Raw genomic sequence first — 22,386 nt, forward strand, 5'->3', positions numbered from 1 at the left:
TGTCAGAAGAAAGAGATACAACAACATATCGCTGTCGGTACAGTAAGGAGGTTCATAGATCCAAGTGCCAAGCACGAGCAATTGTTAGGTTTAGTTGATCTTTAATGCAAAAGCATAATAATATAATAGTTGTAACCCTAACCCTAGTTAATAGTTATTATATTGATTATAATAGTAGTATAGTAATAATAGCAATAATAGCAATAGTAATAGTAAATACTTCTTATCATAATGGTTACATTTATGTAATATAATATGACTATAGACTTTTGCAATTTCTCGGAAACCAAACAATAGTACATATAACTTCCTGCTGATCACGTTTCCTTATCTCAGGGTCATCACAACTTCCTTACTCAGTAACGACGTTTGGAATATCAGGCTTGACCAGAGTCTAGTGAACCTCACGCGGTTTGGCTCTCATATCAGCTAGAATGGGACCACACACACACACACACACACACACACACACACACACACACACACACACACACACACACACACACACACAGACACACACACACACACACACATGCATACGCACACAAACACATGCATACACACACACTTTTGCCCACACAAACACACAAAAACATTCTCTCTCTCTCTCTCTCTCCCACTCTCTCTCTCTCTCTCTCTCTCTCTCTCTCTCTCTCTCTCTCTCTCTCTCTCTCTCCCACTCTCTCTCTCTCTCTCTCTCTCTCTCTCTCTCTCTCTCTCTCTCTCTCTCTCTCTCTCTCTCTCTCTCTCTCTCTCTCTCTCACACACACACCCTCAACAACCTCATCAATATGGCATTGAGTTCAGGGCCACTCAGAGGCCCGGATGAGGAGGTGATATGGCAGGTTAGAGAGTACGTAACACCAGCCTGAAGGGTACAGAGAACACGCAACCGGTCAGAGTTTTACGAACTTCAGTTTGGAGAAAGGGTTGGGTGGGGGGGGGAGGAGCGGTCTCGTTGGGGTTAGGTTCACGTCGGACTTCTTCTAATTGACCTTTGATCTATGATCTCCTCTGCCAGTTCTTATTGTTTAACTTAGATGCATGACACTACTGTTTCCGGTCGCTCTTATGAGCAGGCCAAGCTTAAAATAAGCTACATTAATATATTATATAAAAATTGTATTATATTATATATATTATATTATATTATACATTTTCTCAAAAACGTTTGACTTGTTTAGCTTTGACTTGAAGTTTGACTTGACAAAAAATGTAAGCGTGACAAAATGGATGAATGTCAGCTTAAATAGGATATAACACAAAATAACGAATCAAAGAAAAAAAAAGTAAAATGTAATTGATTTTATTCTTATAATCATTGACAGTACACAGCTGTGTACAGCTGCGCCCTCTGGCGGTAGGGTGACGCACCACACAGCTGTCCCGCTGCGCCTTCTAGCGGCGGAGTGACGCATCACACAGCTGTCCCGCTGCGTCGTCTAGCGGTAGAGTGGCGCACCACACCCTGTTACCTTTGACCCCTCCCACCGGAAAACACGTGGTACGGATCCACACACGTTTGTGTCTGCTACAGCAGAGCAGCATGTTTCTCCAATAAAGCTGAACCATAACACAGCCTTCTACTTTATCATAAAACCATGGAAGACAAATCGGACTTCAAGATCAACTCCAGGTTCGCCCAGAACTACGAGAAATACCGACAAAAAGAGGAGTTCCAGAGACGTAAGTGGTGGTTTATAGTTTGCCAATGAGCTTAGGGAACATCAGAATTAGAATCCCTTTAATTGCTTCTTATTGTAAACAATAGTGAAATTCTTAGGCTTGGTTCCTCAACAGCCACCTAGCAGCAACAATACAAGATAAAGTTAATATATAGGACAAATAAGTAGCAGCATAGATCACAATAATAAAATAAGTAATAAGAGAAACTAAGACAGTGGTAATAAATAATAATAAGTCATATTAATAATGTAACATTATGGTGACCACAGGGTGCTAAGCAGGCATGGAGAGGCTACTGATGCTGCTGTGACATAAGGCCCTTTTTAAAGGTGTTAATGATGTGTTTTCCAGTGAAAGACCGCTATGGGGACGTGGGGGACAGCGGGTCCGAGTGCTCAGAATCCGCCTCAGATGACGGTGAGGTGGTGAGTAATCCCTTCACAACACCACTCCTTCCCTGCTGTCTTCTGTCATGTTGTGTTCACACTGTCAGGAAGGACATGAAGACACGTGTTGTTGGTGGTTTTGCCCTCAGGTAGTGAACCCTAAACTGGATCGGGACTTCTACAGAACTCTGTCGTTACTTAAAAAGAAAGACCCAAAGATCTACGAGCAGGATGCAAAGTTCTACTCAGATGAAGGTAGTTATTCTTGTTCACTACAGTTCACAACATCACAATATTGGTCTCGCAACTCGTCAATTTTATCGTCTGCGGATAAACATAAAAACAAAAAGTTTGTTTCTTTATACAATACTCTTTTATTATCTTTTCATCATTGTCCTTTTAGATGTTTTTTTAAAGTGTGTTTCCTGCTAATGTAAATGTTCAACATAATAAAAATTAATTCCAGATGATTCTGACACGGAGCAGCAGCAGCCCAGCTCTAAGCCGGCGGTGAAGCCCATGTACCTGAAGGACTACGAGAGGAAGGTCATCCTGGAGAAGGGAGGGTGAGTGAGACACGTGTTAGACTGCAGCAACATGCAGCATCTCCTACTCTATTATACCGCCTAACCTCTCTGTACCCCCACCCTGCTCTCCATCGCAGTAAATACGAAGATGATGAAGACAGCGAGGAAGACGAGGAAGAGGCTGCTAAGAGACGAGAGGTTAGTTAAGTTTAAACACGACCGGCACCGTACAGAAGTCGGACATTGCATACAGTCACCTCTTCATTCATTACTGTTTACACTGTTTACAGGCTGCAATAGCACACCAGTGCTGTATATTTGCTATTGCTCTGCTGTTTTTAAATCACATATCTTTTATATTTTTATATTTCTATATTGTATTGCACTGTATTGTTTCTGCAGCACTGTCACTTTTTCATTTCACTAAATACTTGTCTGCATGTGACAAATTAAACTGTGTTAGTTTAGTTAGAATGGAAAAGGTAGAATTTCTAATGGTAAATGGACTGCATTTATACTGCGCTTTTCTAACCAGTGGCCACTCAAAGCGCTTTACAATATTGCCTAACATTTACTCATTCATGCACACATTCACACACCGACGGTGGTGTCAGCCACGCAGGGTGACAGCCAGCTCGTCAGGAGCAGTCAGGTTGAGGCGTCTCGCTCAGGGACACCTCGACACTCAAGCTAGGAGGAGCCGGGGATCGAACTAGCAACCTTCCGTTTACGAACCAACCCACTCTACCTCCTGAGCCCTACCCCCAACAAGCGATTCTAGGACACATTTTTAACCGATCTGTTTGTTTGTTTGTAGAGAGCGGCGTCTCCCAGCTACATCCAGGAGCAGAAGGAACTGAAGGAGAGGTAAAGGTCACCTGATCATCTCTTTGTGTCAGACCCTCAGCCGGTAATTGAACCACAGCGCTACCTGAGGGAGACTAACCAATCACACGCCTTCCCCAGCTTCCGGAAGTTCATGCACGAAAGCGACGATGAGGAGGAGAAGGAGGAGGGTGGAGGAGAGAAGGTGGTGCAGACAGACGGGCTGCTGACCAGGAGGGTCCGCACGGCCGAGGAGAAGGTGAGGAGGAGTCGTGATGATGATGATGATGATGATGATGATGCGGTAGACCTCACTGCTCAACTCTCCATCATGTACTCATGTAGGATGAGGAGCTTATTCACTCAGCCATATCTGTGTTGTAACCTTCATGTTGTCATGCTGGACCTAGAGGAACACTGGCAAGTTATGACACCATGAAATGTTCCTGTAAGCATCATGTGTTTATTCATGCATCTATATTCATGGGCTCACCAGGATAAGGACGAGGAGGACTACGTGGAGTGGCTGAAGGGACAGACGGATGTGGAGGGACCGGAGGAGCTGAAAGACATGGTGAGTGTGTGTGTAATACTGCAACACTGTGTGGAGACGGGACTAAATACTGCACTAGGACGGAATACTGCAGTACTGTGTTGAGACAGAGGTACCTGTGGGACTGAATACTGCAGTACTGTGTTAAGACAGGACTAAATACTGCAGTACTATGTTGGTTTTGGACTAAATACTGCAGTACTGTGTTGGGTTAGGTCTAAATACTGCAGTACTGTGTTGGGTTAGGTCTGAATACTGCAGTACTGTGTTGGGTTAGGTCTGAATACTGCAGTACTGTGTTGGGTTAGGTCTAAATACTGCCTTACTGTGTCCCTCAGAGGTACCTGAGGTGTTAAATACTGCGGTCCTGTGTTAATACTGCAGTGCTGTGTGTTCCTCAGAGGTACTTGAGGGAGTTCTGGAGCGACCCCCAGCTGGACGAGAAGGAGCGCTTCCTCAAAGACTTCGTCCTCAACAAGCGCTACCTGGAGGACGAGGAGAAGGAGGGGGACAGGTGAGGAGGGGCCGCGCCCCGCTTTAGGAGTACAGGGCGTTCACAGACCTTTAACAGCTATGGTGTTTGACAGGAGATTTTTGTCAGCAATACATGCATGATTGATTCATATAATATTAGACAAAACGATATATATATTTTTTGCCTTAACCCGCTTACTGTGTTGAACTGCTAAAGGGTTGATTATGGTTCCACGTCGACGCAACACAAGGGGGTTTACAGATCTGTTACGTCCTTGCGGACCCTCCTTGCGTCCACCGCAAGGGCCTGACGTGCTCCTCCCAAAAATGTTAACCTTGCGTCGAGGCGACGCAACAGCAAGGGCTGTGATTGGTCCGCTCACTAAAACCCGACGCAGAACCAAAACAGGTTCACCACTGCGTTTGCGTGGTCATTACGTTGTGTCGACGTGGAACCACAACTGTTCCTTAAAGGAACACTCCACCCATTTACATTAAGCTTTGTATTGTTAGAAACCCAGTCATACTTTTGAATGGTTATGCAACACTCTCCCATTTTCCCCCTGAGACGGGAGAAATCTGTGTTTACCTCTTACACTTCCTTCTGGCAATGACGCAAAAATCGTCGTTTTGCGTCATTGCTAGAAGGAAATACAAGAGGGGGGATTTCTGTTGAGACTACAAGCACTAGTCCCACCCTTTCAAACCCGCACATAGGGGGTGGGACCTAATGCGCTAACAGACCTATCACAGATAAGTGCCAGTGCGTTAGACTTCACCTGCAGAAAACATGGCCGAAGGTACTGAATAAACAGACGGACACAATATGGAGGATTGGGAGTTTGAAGAAGTTATGGTAGAAAAGGATGTTCGTGGCTACCTTTATGAGCCACAATATAGTGACGAGCAGCTGAGGGCTATGGAGGAACAGGAGGCGGCTGAAGCTGCCGCCGCTACAGCCGAGGCAGACAACCTGCCTGCCGCAGACGAGGAGCCTGCAATTGCTCGAGCTGGGGTGGATTGTTGGAGCCTGTGCTCTCACTGTGCGCCAATGGACACAGAACAAGAGTCTGTCTGCTGCCGAGAATTCCAGTGGTGCCAATTTCTTCTGGACCAAATCACAGAATTGGACGTGTGTGTTGTCGATCACCCGAGTTTCGCACCCCAGGCTTTACGCCTCATCTGAACAGTTGGGTATTGGATACATATTTCCGGACCAAGAAAGTGTACTGGAAACGCCAGCCAAAGCCTGCCGGGAGAAACAGACGTCTGAGCATAGAGTAAGTGTTTGTTTTTTTACTAAAACATTGGCTAATTAGGTTTGAGTCCCGGGGAACGTGACAATGTAGCTATCCGAAAGTAGCCGATTATTGGCAGATCATAGGCTACGTTAGCTTGAAGTCTGTGGAATGTTGTATAGGCTACTCAAGGCATAATTTATCTCGCTTTGCTAATGTTGTTCTCTTTCTTTCTTAGACAGTATCTGCTTCCTGTTTTGTCCAGGCCATCAGAGCTAATTACCCAGCACAAGATGGGCAGTACCGTGGCTACCAGGAGACAGTAGATGCTCAAGATGAGCTGTGACTATTTTGACTCTTTGTAAATAGTTCATATTTTTTCATGAATAAAACTTCAAATTCATGTTGGTTGTTGTGATTTGTTTACTAACCCAAGTGCTGTTATACTAAAGTAGGCCTACTGTAGACAAACACTTATTTCAACTGGGGAGAAAAGGTTGAGTACTTGATATGCTGAGCTACTGTAATTAGCTAATGTTTTTATGCTGTACAGTAATATACAAATGAGCGTTTGAAAAAATGAGGGCAGAAGTCTAAACTAGTCAACGTATCAGAGGGATATGTTTACACAAAGTTTGCTCGCGCTAGGACCATGGGTCCTTCCCCCTCCAAACGGTGCAGCGAGCGCAATGCACTGTGGTAGTTAGAGGATTTCTTACTTTTGAGCCAGAGAGACACTTTCTGCCTTTTCTCAGGCTAGGATGAACCGACTTCAATTTTTTTTGCACATTTACAATACATATGATTAAAATACTTCATATAACTTTCAAATCTCCACCGGTGAAGTATCCCTTTAACTGAGTTGAACTGCTGATTGTGGTTAACTGCTAACTGAGTTGAACTGCTAACTGCTAACTGTGGTTAACTGCTAACTGTAGTTATCTGCTAACTGTGGTTAACTGCTAAGTCAGTTGAACTGCTAACTGCTAACTGTGGTTAACTGCTAACTGTGGTTAACTGCTAACTGTGGCTAACTGCTAACTGTATACTGCGTCGCGCCACAGGATCCCGAGCTATGAGGACGTGGTCCAGGAGGAGGTGGAGGACTCTGAGGAGGAGGGCGAGTCGTTCCTGCAGCGGCAGGAGGACTTCGAGAGGAGCTACAACTTCCGCTTCGAGGAGCCGGACTCGCTGGAGATCAAGACGTACCCCCGCAACATCGCCACCTCGGTGCGAACCAAGGACGACCGCAGGAAGCTGAAGAGGGAGGACGTCAAGGACAGGAAGCAGCGGGTACGTCGGACTGTCGTTAACTCAACCTGTGTGTGTGTGTGTGTGTGTGTGTGTGTGTGTTGCAATTTAGCAGATGGTTTCAAGCTATTCTTTAGTTGAACCTGATCTATGATGGTGAGATTTGCCTCCCAGTTGGTACAGTCCACTGGGTGGGCGGATCTGTCTGTCAATCACTGGATGGACACTCCCATTTGTGATGTCATGCTCCCATTTGTGATGTCACTAATGGGTGGATTTTGTAATAGCTAATCATCACACTTGATGGTACAATTCAATAAATATAACAATAAAAATATAAAGTGTATATAAATATCCCCACTATCTCCTCCCGCCCTCCCTGACCTTTGACCTTTGCCCGTTTAGGAGAAGGAGCAGAAGCAGGAGCAGCTGAAGCAGCTGAAGAACTTGAAGCGAGCGGAGATCATGCAGAAGCTGCAGAAGCTGCAGGAGCTGACAGGGAACCAGCAGCTGGCCTTCAGCCAGGCCGACCTGGACGGGGACTTCGACCCCGGGCAGCATGACGCCCTCATGCAGGTGGGAGGGGAGGGGCGATGCACACGCTCTGGTCACAGGATGCAGTGGCATCCAGGATTCCACTGCATCCTGGCTCAATAACGAGCTCGCTAGTGAGCCTGACACTAACGAGCTCGTTAGTGAGCCTGACACTAACAAGCTCGCTAGTGAGCCTGACACTAACAAGCTCGCTAGTGAGCCTGACACTAACAAGCTCGTTAGTGAGCCTGACACTAACAAGCTCGCTAGTGAGCCTGACACTAACAAGCTCGCTAGTGAGCCTGACACTAACGAGCTCGTTAGTGAGCCAATTATACCAGAGCTGTACCTGTGTTCTCTCTGGGACCTTCAGTTGTTCCGCTGTTGAGCAGTGAAGTCAGGGGTTCTGTGGCTCTTATTCCTACATGACTTAACGGTGTAGTAATACCGTCTGAGTTAATCTGCTGGCCTCCTCTGTTTTCCAACAGGTAGAGATGCATGTCTAGAGACTGCTTTCCTTGTTTTAAAAAGAGGGCTCCACTGTTTATAAGTACACGTAAGATAAAGACATTTCTTTTTTGATGAAAAAAACAAAACAGTGTGGAATGAGCCGGGTGCGCTTCATCAAAAGAGAGATTAAAAAAGAGCCGCACGTAAATTTCTAAACAACTTAATGACAATACACAGAGATGAAAAAAGAGCTGAATGCACCTGTTAACAACAAAATACCAAGTAGAGAGAGAAAAATCTGCGCACACTTAATGCAGCAAACATGTCGGCAGTGTGGAAGCATTTTAAAGTTTCGGAAAACAAAGCAAATAAGGCCGTTTGCAGACATTGTTCTGCTGAACTTTCTAGAGGGGGAACATCTGCGAAGACTTTCAGCACATCAAGCTTGATCCATCACCTGAAATCAAAACACCCCGGACAACATGCGTGCCCTGTACTACGAACCTCGATTAGTGGGTTAGCACGGTATGTTGCGCTCAAAGCCTAGGTTAGCTGGGACACGATAGTCGATCTCTTTTAGCGTCGCTGTATCATCATGGTGACTTATGCTCTCAACCAAACCTGGTCGGGAGCAGGTTTTCAGCTAAGTCTATCGGGTTAGATCGGCGTGCAAAGCTTCTTAGCCCCTCCTTTGACAATGGCGTCACCGTTACTGGGTGTTCCCGTGGACCTTGGAGCCCTTATCGTACAGGGGTCTCTCCGACAGAGGCTCTTTCGGGACCGATCCCTTGGCGTTGCCTGAGAATATTCTTGATGAGAGATACAGGTTCTTGTCAGAGGGTATTCGCTATTTGATCGTTCTTGTTGGACCTTATGCAGACCATGCTTGTTGCGCATTGTGTCTCCGTGAGAGAGTCGTAGAGTGGAGGTAGCGCGTCAGTCTTGAATTTCTGGTGCGGGGTTCGTCTCCCAAGTGACGCGCATTTATGTGAAATGCGCGCAAATAAAAATATTTAGTTTTACTCATTTATTTAAAGTTATATTTTTCTTATATTCTTGCTATAAGGTCTTAGAAAATGTTCAGTATTAAATAAATCTTTTTTAAATTGCGGATTTGTAATTGATTTTTGTTATTGAAAAGCAAGACAAAAAAGTTTATAAAGGACATGTAATTGTTAGATTTTTGCAATGGTGAAAAATTAAGCAAAATGAATGAAAAACAGCAAAAGCCACATTCGGTATTTGGTTTCGGCCAACTGTTTCAATATATTCGGTTTCGGCCAAGAATTTTCATTTCGGTGCATCCCTTATTTAGACTGATAGTCTTTGTTTCAAACTTTCCTACTCTGATTTGAGTTAAGATAGTTGTAGCCATTTTGTATGTCCATTTTTGTATTGTAGATGTACATTTTGTTGTGGCTCTTCACTGCCCTGTGGTGGTTGCTTAGGGAGCTACAAATCTTAAGGTGCGTTCACACCAAACGCGAAGGGGTGACAAGATCCCATACAAAGTGAATGTAGAGACGCGTATCGGGGGAATTATTCACTAGAGAAAACCGGGCGACAAGTTTTGATTTGTCGCGCCACACTTTCGCCCTGCACAGGCGAGCGCGTTCACGAGGATTTTTAGCGCGACAAATTCGCTCGGGTTGAAATATTTCAACTTTGCCACGACATTTGCATGATGACAGCCAATCAGCGTTCAACAGCGTGGCCGCTGAGTGACATGTGTAACGTAACAGCCAATCAGCGTTCAACCGGCACACCGTCCCCTGCAGTAGAGATGGATTTATTGATTCGTTTCAGTTCGCCAAGGGGAGTCGTTCGCGAATCGTTTGTTCGTTCAGTCGAGTTTCCGGTAGCGGTGAATCGAATCATACACGGTTCTCTGAGTCAGTCAGACTCAGCCCCTCGTTCGTTAGTTAGTTCGTTCGTTCAGTCGAGTTTCCGGTTCAGTCGAGTTTCCGGTAGAATCATGGAATGAACGGCTCAGACTCAGCGCCTCCCTCGTTCTCATTCTCATACGTCAACATTACAACTTTAACCAAACGCAGCGGGATGGGGGGTGTAGTTGATTATTGGATGTTTGACATATCAGCAAAATAATAGACTTGATTTAGCAATGATGGTGGGTGTCCCGGGTGTTTTACGCTCCCATAAACAGAACCCTGTGCATCCAAAGACTAAATCTAGCAGCCAAAATTAACACTGCCTTCAAAACGAGAGCTGGTTAATTGTGAAAAATGCATTAAACTGTCATCAGACAACGCAGTTATACGCTATTGTAATGACCTCGCCGGTGACAAACCAGGTCACTGAAAACCCGTAACCAACGGCAAAAAGCCACACTAACAACAACCGGTTACCCGGGCAACCCCCCAACCCGGTCCCTTCAACGTGCAAGCCCCCACCCTCCTGTTCTCCCAAGGCCCTCCCCCAGCTGACCTGATGATTCACCCCCCACACTGATTGACAAGAAGAACATCCAATGCATGCACAGAGAACAACTGGCATAACGGACAACAAAATACAATGCAACATATAACACACAAACTCTTTTAATGTCCCAGGGTCGCTACACTATAGACTCTAGAGTTTCTGGTATAAAGGCTGGGACGAATTTCAAATGATAAATATGTACACTTTATGTTGAAAGTATACTGTCGCGATTTCCATTGAAACGAATTGCGCGGTGAGTAGTCTTCACAACGAGAGTTGGTAGGTTGTGAAAAATGTGGTATAAAGGCTAGGACGAATTTCGAATTATAAATATGTACAATGCATCCTTTAAATACGTCCATGCAACAGATGGCCAATGTGAATAATAGATAGCTCGCTCACTAAGCCCATTTGTTTTTTGCCCATTAAACCTGTTGATTTCTGTCCCTCATTGACTAAAATTCAACGAGAGCGTCCTAGACTCAGTCCTAGAACAGCATACGATTGGCTGGCTCTCGTGAGTCGTGACGTCTCTCAGTCGGTCCCTCCTCACCACTCACACAGTGAGTGAACGAACTGTCAGCAAGTCAGCAACTAGTGGGTCTGGGAGGAGTCGACTCTGAGAACGAACGAGGCGAACGAGAGAGAGGAACCAGTTCAGTTCGTTCGTCTTAACGATTCGTTCATTCGAACTGATTCGTTTGCGAACAAGTCAACACTACCCTGCAGTGCAGTCCGGGGTGAACCGCAGCATTGAGGAGAAAGTGATTGTTGCCGTTTGTGACTGCCGGAGCTCTATATATAATAGTATATAATATAATATAATTGTATATATAATATGACGGCCAAAAGCTTTGTGCGCCTCCGGATGGCCGTAGCACGGGGAGCTCTCGTAGGGATTGGGCTTCGCAGGGTTTGTTTACCGGCGTTGCTATGGTTTCCGGTCTTGTGTGTTCCAACTGTTTATTAGGTAGGCCTATCTAATAAATCGCTGTCTAATCAATACTTCATTCACTGCCTCTTCCGTGGTCATTACAATATTATGGATGGACTGCGTCGGTTTCTCCGACGTCTCTCCCTCTTCCACAAAAGGTAAAGACATGCAATGGTGGTTATCTCGGCCGTGGTTGAGAATGAATTGGCATGAAGCACCGTTGGCGGGCAAAAGATGTGGCGCGAAAAATTCGCCGGACAAGACTTGCACAGCGACAGATTATGATTTGTCGCGCGACAAAACTTCGGTGACAACGCGAACGGGCGACAAATGTCACGTTTGCTTTGAAGGCACCTTTAGGATTGCACACCTGTATTCAGTCAGTGTTGATCTGTTAGACGTTCAGTTTGATTGCTACTCGTATTAAACCGAGTTAGATTTCTCTAGAGATGATGTTTCTTGTGCTACATAAACTCTGTGTGTAGATTGTTTGAGTAAATCTGTCCATTGATTTCAGAATTTCTTTGGTGATGAATACTACGGAGACGAGGAGGGGGAGAAGCCTCAGTTTGAGGAGGAAGATGAGCTGGAAGGTAAGTGGGTGTTCATGAGAAGATGTCTTCATGTGTGTGACCTCAGGAATGACTAGGTATTGCTGGAGTTTTACTCTGTGTTAGGTTTGAAGTGTGTGCGTGTGTGCGTGTGTGTGTGTGTGTGTGTGAAAACGGGTTGTAGATAGGTTTATCGTATCAATCATTTAAAATGAACGGAACTTTTTAAAATGACGTAATTCATTTTTGTATTTAGTTTTTTAGTAAGAACCCTCTGAAAGTGTTCAGGATCTTGGGTTATTGTTAGTCCATTTACTTATGTGAGGTTAATCCATGGTCTGTCTTCATTGGTGTCATAACCCCTCCCTCTTCCGCAGAACACTGGAACTGGGACACCTGGGAGGGGGCGGATCAGGAGGGGGGTTATGGCGGGGGGTACGAGGCCCAGGACCCCAACTGCGAAGACCCAGACTTCATTGTGAGTACTTCCTGTTCACGCTAAACATGCCATACCTTAAAGGAGAAATCCGGTGTAAAATGGATCTGGGATATGTTTGGTATGATAACGGGTTGGAATGTTCGTTTGGGAGCAAAAAAGCGCCTATAGACGCATTCTTCAGTTGGCTGTTTTTAGCCGATTCTACCAAAACGCTATAAACTTGGAACGATGGGGGCATGTCTCATGGTGAAAACTAAATCGCTATTCAAACCACGTACAAGGCTAGAAGTAGCCTGACACTTGTAGATTGGCGAACACAGAGCTTGTGACATCCGTGAACAACACGCAAGCTCTGTGTTCGCCAATCTACTTATCGAGTCTTAAAGACAAGATGGCGTCGACGGGTGAATTACTAATGGTATTGTGTGTATAAAATGTCCTTTTTAATAAACAATCTGAAGTTATCAATGCCTCGTTTTATATGTTAAGACCCTTTTTTTTTTCAAGACCTATTTTAAAAATGGTTTAAATTAGCGATTTAGCTTTACCATGAGACATGCCCCTATCGTTCCAAGTTTATAGCGTTTTGGTAGAATCGGCTAAAAACAGCCAACTTTAGCGTTTTTTTACTCTCAAAAGAACATTCCAACTCGTTATCATACTAAACATATCCCAGATCCATTTTACACCGGAATTCTCCTTTAAGTACATCATTTCAAAATAAAAGGCCTCATATTTGATGCATGATGTTCTCGTTCTTTGTATGCAAGTGTTGTATAATCTTCCTACAAGTAGGAATTTACAAACAATGACTGAATGAAACAATCATCGAGAAACTTGAATTGTTATGTCTATCAAATTCTAACCTTCTACAATCTTAGAAGTCTTAGTTAGAATTTCGAATGTCAGCTACAAATGTTTAATCTCAGGCAGGCCTTGTATTCATCCCATTGGTTGAATGAAAAGTCTACTTCCTGGGCATAGGGATTAAGATGATACTAAAGGTGATACTTAAGGTGATAATGGGGGGGGCTTAAGGTGATCTCGTATGTGGCATGTTAGCTCATCCTGTTAGGACGTTAGCCACCTGGCCAACGCTTACTCAGACTGAGCCCAGTTCTAATCCCACCTGTAACATTGATATCCCCATCACCCCCCACTGTTCATCAAGCTATAAATGTGTGTATGAAAGTGTCTTCCTGGGTTCTGCGGTGATGATGTCGATCTCCCTGACCTGGTATTGTGGGCCCCGGGGCCCGCTCTGACCGGTGTGTGACCTCTGAATCTTCTCTCTGAGCAGACCAGGAAGACTTTTCATGGGATGAATACAAGGCCCGCCTGAGATTAAACATTTGCAGCTAACATTCTAATTCTAACATTCTAAGTTTGTAGAATGTTGGAATTTGATAGACTTCTTATAGAATTCTTGTCTCCATGATTGTTTCATTCAGCCAATGTTTGTAAACTTGTACTTGTAGGAAGATTATACAGTACTGATCTGTTAAATGGATGTTTAAGAGCCTGGGTCAGTAAAGCTGTAGTCCATTTGGGCATCATGGTGTTTAAGGGGCCCTTAGATGTATGCCGGATAGATCCGTCTACCAGCCGACCCAGTGGACTGGAGCAAATGCTGCTCATCTATCCATCATACATCTAGGTGGACACACCCACTTGTGATGTCACTAAGGCACAGGAAAAGGCAGATTTAAAGAACCTTATCGGCTAATCCCACTTGGGGCTGAATGATTAATCAAATTCAAGCCGACCTCGCAATGTAATAAAATGTGATTTGCATATCACAAAGGCTGTGATTAAAAAATATATATATACATTTATTTTTATTTCACAATTCAATAGTGAAATAAAGATGTTATATCAGTTCATGCTTCAATTCATGTCAACATATAGGCCTGGTCAAAAGGAAAAAGCAGTTCCGCTTCCAGTGTTGTGTTGGTCATACTACAGAATGATTTATTGCCTGTTTAGTTAATAATACAGAACATAAGGAACTTTAAAAAGAAAAATCGCATACTTACGAAATAATCCCAATTTAGATTATTTCCCACAATCGTTCGGCCCGATAGTAAGATAGGGGAAATATAATATTAATATAACATAATATAAGGAAGCAGAAGTTAGTTTGAGGGAGGACGGTGTTGACGTTTGAACCGGTCTCTCGTCCAATCAGATGGACGCGGACTACGACCCCAGCCAGCCCAGCACCTCCAAGAAGCAGCAGAGGAAGGAGAAGAAGAAGATGAGGAAGGAGGATGTGCCCATGGGCAAGAAGAAACGCAAGTCCCACTTCCTGGACGTCATCTCCCAGGACAAACCAGTGTTCGATCCCAGTAAGTCTGTCAAAGCCCAGTGTTCGATCCCAGTGAGTCCCTCAAAGCCCAGTGTTCGATCCCAGTGAGTCCAGTTATAGCCCAGTGTTCGATCCCAGTGAGTCCAGTTATAGCCCAGTGTTCGATCCCAGTGAGTCCCTCAAAGCCCAGTGTTCCATCCCAGTGAGTCCAGTTATAGCCCAGTGTTCCATCCCAGTGAGTCCAGTTATAGCCCAGTGTTCCATCCCAGTGAGTCCCTCAAAGCCCAGTGTTCGATCCCAGTGAGTCCAGTTATAGCCCAGTGTTCCATCCCAGTGAGTCCAGTTATAGCCCAGTGTTCGATCCCAGTGAGTCCAGTCAGAGCCCAGTGTTCCATCCCAGTTAGTCCCTCAAAGTGGCAGGCCCCTCAGTCCAGAGCTTAACTCGTTCTCACGCCATGACCCGTGGAGCCACTTTTAGCCCAAGGCCACCAGATGTTTTGTCAGAATGTGAAGGATGAACATTTGTTATTCAATCAAACAGACATGACTTGTGATCTTTTTTTTTTTTTTGAAAAGCTTGTAAAAATATGTTCTGTCCCCCTTGGTTGCGAGGCAACCCACAAATTACTTATAAATCACACGCTACTCTCCTAACCTCTAAATGGTAGTGTTGAAGCCTTTAGATGGTATTGAGATGTTTTTAGACCTAGTTAGCTGTGTGTTGTGAGGCCTGTAGAGGGTAGTTAGCTCGTAGTTGGCTGTGTGTTGTGAGGCCTGTAGATAGTAGTTAGCTCATAGTTGGCTGTGTGTTGTGAGGCCTGTAGATAGTAGTTAGCTCATAGTTGGCTGTGTGTTGTGAGGCCTGTAGATGGTAGTTAGCTCGTAGTTGGCTGTGTGTTGTGAGGCCTGTAGATGGTAGTTAGCTCGTAGTTGGCTATGTGTTGTGAGGCCTGTAGATGGTAGCTAGCTCGTAGTTGGCTGTGTGTTGTGAGGCCTGTAGATGGTAGTTAGCTCGTAGTTGGCTGTGTGTTGTGAGGCCTGTAGATGGTAGTTAGCTCGTAGTTGGCTGTGTGTTGTGAGGCCTGTAGATAGTAGTTAGCTCGTAGTTGGCTGTGTGTGAGGCGAGTGGTGTCCCTGTTTTGTGAGTCGTGCCCCTGACTCCGCCCCTGTCTGTGTTGCAGAGGAGCGGAGCTTCGAGCAGTACCTGGACGAGTTCTACAAGCTGGACTACGAGGACATCATCGACGACCTGCCATGCCGCTTCCGCTACCGCCAAGTGCTGGCCAACGACTTCGGCCTGTCCACCGACGAGGTGGGGGGGGACTGGACACTGGGGGAGGAGTCTGACTGGCGTGTGTCTGGACGGCTATGTAATGACGCTGCCTTGACCTCAGAGTATTCTCGCTCAGATATCTTGTGTTTTACTTGTGCATTTCATTAATACATTTATATTTACATTCAGGGTGTTCAGCAGACCCTTTTATCCAAAGCGACTTGCATTAAGTACATTTGTCTAAGAAAGACGATAATACAACTATATATTGCTGTAGGCACAGTAAGGATGTTCTTAGAACCAACAATTGTTCTGTTAAACAATTACAAGTACATTTGCTGTAATGTGATTGATGGAGGATATCTTTGTACTAGGAGCCATTTTAACATTCCACCCATTGTACATTTATTTTAAGTTTGTCTGGGTTGGCCTGTTTTTGAGAACTTGCATTTTACAATTCTCTTGAGAGATTTATTGATGGGCCATAGTGTGTCTTTCAAATGTAAATCACTCTGAATGAAGACATCATTATAAACTTGAGGGTTATTCTGATGCACCAGTATTGTATGCGTAGCAACAGTTTGATGCTGAGGTGCTTAATGATACTTAAGGTAATGCTTAAGGTGATACATAAAGCCTTCTTACGGTCATTACTCATGTGGCTCGTAGCTCATGCTGTTAGGACGTTAGTCACTTGGCTTAGCGCTGAATCAGATGAACCCCGGTTCTAATCCCACCTGCGCCCTCTGTATCCCCGCTTTCTCTCACCCTCTACTGTCCAATCAAGGTAAAGATGTTGTATGTATGGGTTCTGCGGTGATGATGTCGATCTCCCTGACCTGGTATTGGGGGTCCCGGGACCCGCTCTGACCGGTGTATGAATCTCTGAATCTTCTCTCTGAGCAGACTAGGAAGACTTTTCATTCACCCAAATTGGGAATTAGTTTGTATTTTTTGGACAAACTTACTACTTCACCAAGGGATTGATGTGAGGTGTTTTTTACTAAGTAACTACATTACTAACTTACTTCTACACTACAGACTCCAAGCCAACCAATAAACTGCCACAGTTCTTAAGGATATGTTTTGATTTCTAAATATACCTTCATTGATAACCTTGTATAACGTTTATAATCCTTTACAAGTAACTCAAAGAGGCTTATCCACATCCCACCTGGCTGTGGAGTGAGGGACGTGTTAAGGGACGTGTTTACTGCTCACAAAGCAGGCCTGATGTTCATGGTTTCCTGTCATCAGATCCTGAAGGCGGAGGAGAAGGACCTGAACCGCTGGTGCTCCCTGAAGAAGACTTGCATGTTCCGGTCGGACCACGAGGAAAAGTGTGACCTGCAGAACTACCGGATCAAAGCCCAGAACATGAAGAGGAAGCAGGAGATCCTGTCCTCCGTCTACAACGAGTACGTTTCGGAACACATAACTGTTCTAATGGGTTCGGACAGAGTTTCTGAGCGGACATCTCTGGTTCCATTAAACGTGCTACACTAATGTAATCTACCGCGGGTCGAATAATGTTCTCTTATTTATAACCTGCCTTTTTAAACCGCTGTATAAATGCTCTACAGAGTTCCTTAATCATAATGATTATAATAACTCGGGTGATGGATCATACATGAGCCGCCATTTTGTCAATGTCCCCTGAGAGTAAACATTGAGTGTTTTTTTTATATCAAAATAAAAGCAAGTTATTCACATTGTCTCTGCCGTCCTGATCTCCAGGGAGGAGCAGGAACCCAAGGGGAGGAAGCGGCGCCGAGCGAAGAAGGCCGAGAAGAACGCCGCGGACCCCAGCGGGGCCGCCGCCGACCCAGACGCCGCTGGGGCCCTCGGAGAACCGTCGACCCAGGAGGAGGACGAGGGAGAGCTCCTCACACCGAAGAACAAGACTCTGAAACTGAAGGTGCCGCAGGAGGAGAAGGAAGAAGGCGCTCCAGCGGCGGGCTCCGTCGCGGCCGCGCCGGAGGACCAGAGGAAGGGGGTGAAGACGCTGCGTCGGCCCCTCCAGAGGCAGCGGCGCCATGGGAAGCGGGGGGCGGCGGCGGGGCCCCTCCGTGTCCGGGTGGGCTCCCAGCTGTTCAGCGGACAGAGGCTGAAGGCGTACGGGCTGAACCCCAAGAGGCTCCATGGCCGGCAGGTGTTCCAGCAGGCTCAGCGGTCCCAGGAGAGGAGGCGGAGGAAGAAGACCCCCAAGGACTGAGCGGATCTGGGAGGGTGGGCGTCTGTGGAGGGATTCGGACCCCAATAATGGACACTCAAAAGATTTGTATACATTTTCGCTATTGTGTGTTTTCACTAGATTGGTTTGAGGCCCAAGTCATCTTGGCTTTGAAATGTAGAAATATTTTTGAGAACATTTTGTTAAACTATCAATGAACACATTTTTATTGATTTTTTTTATTTTTATTGTCATTCGATTTGGTGACTTCATAGCTAAGATATAATTGTTATATCTTACAAGATACTTGTATATGAAACAATAAATCCTGATGTAATGGCCCCTTGTACCAAATGTCTTGAGTTTGTTATTAAGCATACCTTCAATTTATTACGATGTTTTTTAATTGTTTATCCAGATGTGCTTGTAGATTATATAGGGTCAACTTCACAACGAGTTAGCGTCATGGACCGGGTAGCTTGTGTAACGTGAGTTCCTGGTTTCTGTGCTTATGTTAATGTTTCAGACCCGGTGCTGCTGCCCCCTAGTGGTCGGCTCTGAAAGGACATGACTTAATCGTTTGGGAGCAGAAAAGCAACCATAAAATTATATAGCGCAACAATATAGCTTAAAATCTACTGTAATAAGTTACAGGAAATGTTATTTGGATTGACGTGGGTCACGAGGACGTAATAGAACCGTCAACCCGTTGTTTGTTTGAATACAAAATATGTTAAAGTATGTTCCATACTGTTGTGTTGTCCAATAATGAAACTATCGTCTTCATTCATTTATTTCATTGTCAACTCTCATTATCTTACATCTTTCCGCGTGCCTCGCTCATTCCTGTTCTACCTCACCCGCCTCACGTCTTCTCCCTCCTGTCCAACGTACTAACTGCATGCTTCATCAACTATACTACACACAAACTTGTGTGTTTTGTCTATCGTATGCAGGGTGCGATTTGTGAAAAAACCAGAGGGGGGGATAATTTTGAGAAACATTTTAAAATGTTTCAAAATGAAGACGGACCCTGTGTATTTTGGTTGTTAATTATTACGATGTAATGGTGAAAATACTTTGGGTGGGGGGGATAATTTTTATCGCCACCGAGGATAAAAATAATTCAGCAGAGGGTAGGACGTGTAAACCAGAGGTGGGGATAATCCCCACCATCCCCACCGGCAAATCGCACCCTGATCGTATGTATAGGAAGTATAGATGAGCTGAATCAGAACAGCAGAGGTTTGTCCCCTCAAGAACCCAATGCATTGATTTGGATGGAAAGATGTTCCATGGCTGAATCGGGTAAGTATGTTTAACCAAACGTATTTCAGCCACGAAGATGTCAAACTACATCCAAAGGCATTCATTACACATTTAACAAAGATTTAAACTATAGAATTATAAAATCTAATTTTCTTTGGGCTTTTATTTTGTAGGAAAACGGCAACGGAAGTTGAGTTTATGGCGCGCTGACATCCTTGTTTTGAATCTCCTCTTTTCAGAAACTTGCTCTCAACAGGGAGCGGTATGTATTATGAAGCGTTATGTAACCGATATATTCCGTTGACATTTAGTATCTTCAGCACAGCGGTTGACATATTTAAGGAGGTTAACGATACGAAAGGTTTAATACGTTTTACGTTCGTCGGATTAATGTGACGCTATCGTTAGCCGCCTAGCCCTGGTCGGTGTGAGTGAACGGGGACATGAATAACGCAACTCCTATTTTGTATTCATGAAGCTGTGTGTGTGTGTGTGTGTGTGTATGGATTTGTGTGTGTGTGCGTATATGTATGTGTGTGTATATATGTATGTGTGTGTATATGTATGTGTGTGTTTGTGTATGGATAGATAGAGAGAGATGCCTGATTGTGTTTATTTTTTTATTCAGTATACCTGTGTCGATGGCTCAGGCTCATAACTTCTTTGAGCTGGAGGAGACGACCGAGTCTCTGGTCGCGCTGATCAACAGCAGCAAGGCGACGAACCAGCTGCAGCTCATCAGGAACGAGGCGCTGGCGTTCTACGAGCGGCATGAGGAGACCCGTAACGTGCTGCTGCAGATCATCGGAGGTGGGGGGCCCGTGGCGATCCATGATTTAATGATGATCTGCTAATGTAACCTCGGGGCCCTGGGATGCTGTGTGTCGTGTATTACTGTACGTTCTCTAGATGCTTTTGGGCTGTGTGTGTGTGTGTGTGTGTGTGTGATGCTTATTAAAGGGCAGCGTTTGATTGTGCCAAGGTGATTATTACATTCAAACTACAAATAACAAGAGGGGAGGATGATCTAGTCTAGTGTGTTTGACTCCCAGACCTGAAGTTCTGGATTCAAAACCCGATGTCGAGGCCCACCTCCAGGCATCGCTCAACAAGAGGCTCTGATCTCTGCCTGCTCCTTCATCTGAGTTCATCAAGTCGCTCTGGATACAAGCGTCTCCTAAATGACTTAATGCTAAGGACTCATCAAATGCAGCCGGGTTCTCGTATGTTCAGAAAAACAGATCTTAAAAACGTGTTACGACGTATGGAAACAACTGGTGGTGCTTTGGTACCTCGAACACGCGTAGGTCGGAGATGACGCGTTTCCCATTCCGACTTTCCACCTCCAACCCTTAACGCAGCTTAACACCGTAGTGTTTGTGATGTTCTCTATGTAGTAAACGAGTCATGTGACGGTATCAGATCGACGCATAGACCCGACAGCCGATATTGCATTTTAGGCAGTTTCTGAGGAATTTGGGATACTGGTATTGAAATCGGAAAACAACTCTAGCTGGGACTCCCAAGGCACTAGACCCCCCCCCCCCCCCCCCCCATGGAGCCTCCGCCCGTGGGGCCCCGGGCGGGTGGTCCTGGTGTCTGCGGGGTCTCTAAGCCCCCTGTGCTCCCCAGACGTGAGGCAGGTGGAGGAGGAGGTGTGCCAGAGGCTGCTGGACACAGAGGAGCAGAGGAGCACCATGGAGCTGGAGCTGGGGCTGGTGACGGAGCAGCTGGATCGATGCACGGCCAAAGAACAGTTCTCCGAGTCAGAGCTCCAGTATCCTTTCGTTCTGTGTGTGTAGTGTTTATATTATTGTGTCGTGTGTGTGTGTGATATGTCAAGTGTTTGTATCTATAGTGTGTGTGTGTGTGTGTGTGTGTGTGTGTGGTCTGAGTATACTGTGTGTAATGTATATTGTGTATGTGTGGAGGGAAAATGACTCTAAATACTAAAATATCCAACAAGTGCAACAGATCTGTAGTGCCCGGTTTGAAAGCATGACCAGCCGTCAGCACATCCCTCTCAACCCTGGTTTAATGCGAGCGGTTTCATTAGTTGTGGGTTTGTCAGTCTGTTTGTGGTCCTTCACCGTTCCCCTCAGGTTCCTGCAGAGGGAGCTAGAGAGCTTGAAGAGCTCTGAGCAGGAGCTGCTGGAGCTGCAGCAGGAAGTGGACGAGGACACCACCGAGGTCATCCCCTCCGCCGTGTAGGTCTCACAGCAGCACTCAACACCAGGAAACATAATTAACCAGATGAGACCTCATCTAAAAGTCAAAAGGTGGACCTGGGTTATAATGATTCATCGCTGTAGAATTTGATTTCATGAGGCTAGTTGGCATGGGCCTACTTTAGTTAATCAACTGAAGATCACCGACTCAATGGAGAATAATGAACCCAGGTCTCAAAAGTAACGCAAAGGGGAGTTACGTTTGTATCGCCCCTGAATGCAACAATGCATTTTATAGTCAGAAACCAGGGAAAGATGGTCCTCTGTCATGCTTTGAGTGGTCCCTCGTCGTTGGACAGCCGCACTGAAAGCAGAGAATCCTCTGGTTAACCATGATTCAAGGGTTTGTGAGGGGCCTTTGGTAAACCATGACTGTGGAGGAGAGGGTTCTTAATCATCCAGACCAATAAGCTGAAGTCCCAGGCTGCTCCTCTCTCTTGAACCCTTCCCCTCTGGTCAGGTAGGGTGTGCAGACCACCCGACCATGTCTCCTGGTCTACCTCCACAGGTTTGGCTCACTTAGTTCAAAAGAGCTTTATTAGCATGGAATATCACAGATTACATTAACAAAGCAGTTTTAAAAGTATCTACACAATATCTTCTGTTGATTACCATTAACCTAGAGCTGTAGAAATATTAAGTCCTTAATAAAGAGTTGATCAACCCTCCGGCGTATGGGTTGACTCCCTTGGTTAATGGGTTCTTATTAAGAGCCATTTATGCTCTCATGCAAAATGTCTCCTTTCTTCAGCAGCTCTGTGTATCTCCAAACTGGTGGGAGTTGCTTTCTCTGTGTTTATGTCTTTTATTGAGAGATATCGATGTCAGAGGAATGTCCTCCAGGGCTC

General features: G+C 45.2%; 2 protein-coding genes across 2 annotated transcripts in view; both read left to right on the forward strand.

The window, feature by feature from the left end:
* The first annotated feature begins 1,532 nt into the window (after nt 1-1,532).
* Nucleotides 1,533-18,285, forward strand: kri1 (KRI1 homolog). The gene is made up of 17 exons (XM_079745763.1): nt 1,533-1,686; nt 2,038-2,111; nt 2,222-2,327; nt 2,539-2,638; nt 2,737-2,797; nt 3,417-3,466; nt 3,566-3,683; nt 3,921-3,998; nt 4,379-4,491; nt 6,754-6,982; nt 7,346-7,516; nt 11,815-11,890; nt 12,226-12,326; nt 14,476-14,635; nt 15,777-15,907; nt 17,126-17,286; nt 17,606-18,285. The coding sequence occupies exons 1-17, from the start codon at nt 1,602-1,604 to the stop codon at nt 18,081-18,083; spliced, it is 2,292 nt and encodes a 763-aa protein (XP_079601889.1). The 5' UTR covers nt 1,533-1,601; the 3' UTR covers nt 18,084-18,285.
* Nucleotides 18,286-19,494: 1,209 nt separating this feature from the next.
* Nucleotides 19,495-22,386, forward strand: part of spc24 (SPC24 component of NDC80 kinetochore complex) — a 4,039-nt gene continuing 1,147 nt past the window's right edge. The window contains exons 1-4 of the mRNA XM_079746896.1: nt 19,495-19,572; nt 19,939-20,120; nt 20,943-21,087; nt 21,413-21,517. Coding sequence (XP_079603022.1) covers nt 19,952-20,120; nt 20,943-21,087; nt 21,413-21,517 — 419 coding nt within the window. The 5' untranslated portion in view covers nt 19,495-19,572; nt 19,939-19,951. The remainder of the gene's footprint in view (nt 19,573-19,938; nt 20,121-20,942; nt 21,088-21,412; nt 21,518-22,386) is intronic.

The sequence above is a fragment of the Pollachius pollachius genome, assembly GCF_949987615.1.
Source record: "Pollachius pollachius genome assembly, chromosome: 11".
Lineage (NCBI taxonomy): Eukaryota > Metazoa > Chordata > Actinopteri > Gadiformes > Gadidae > Pollachius > Pollachius pollachius.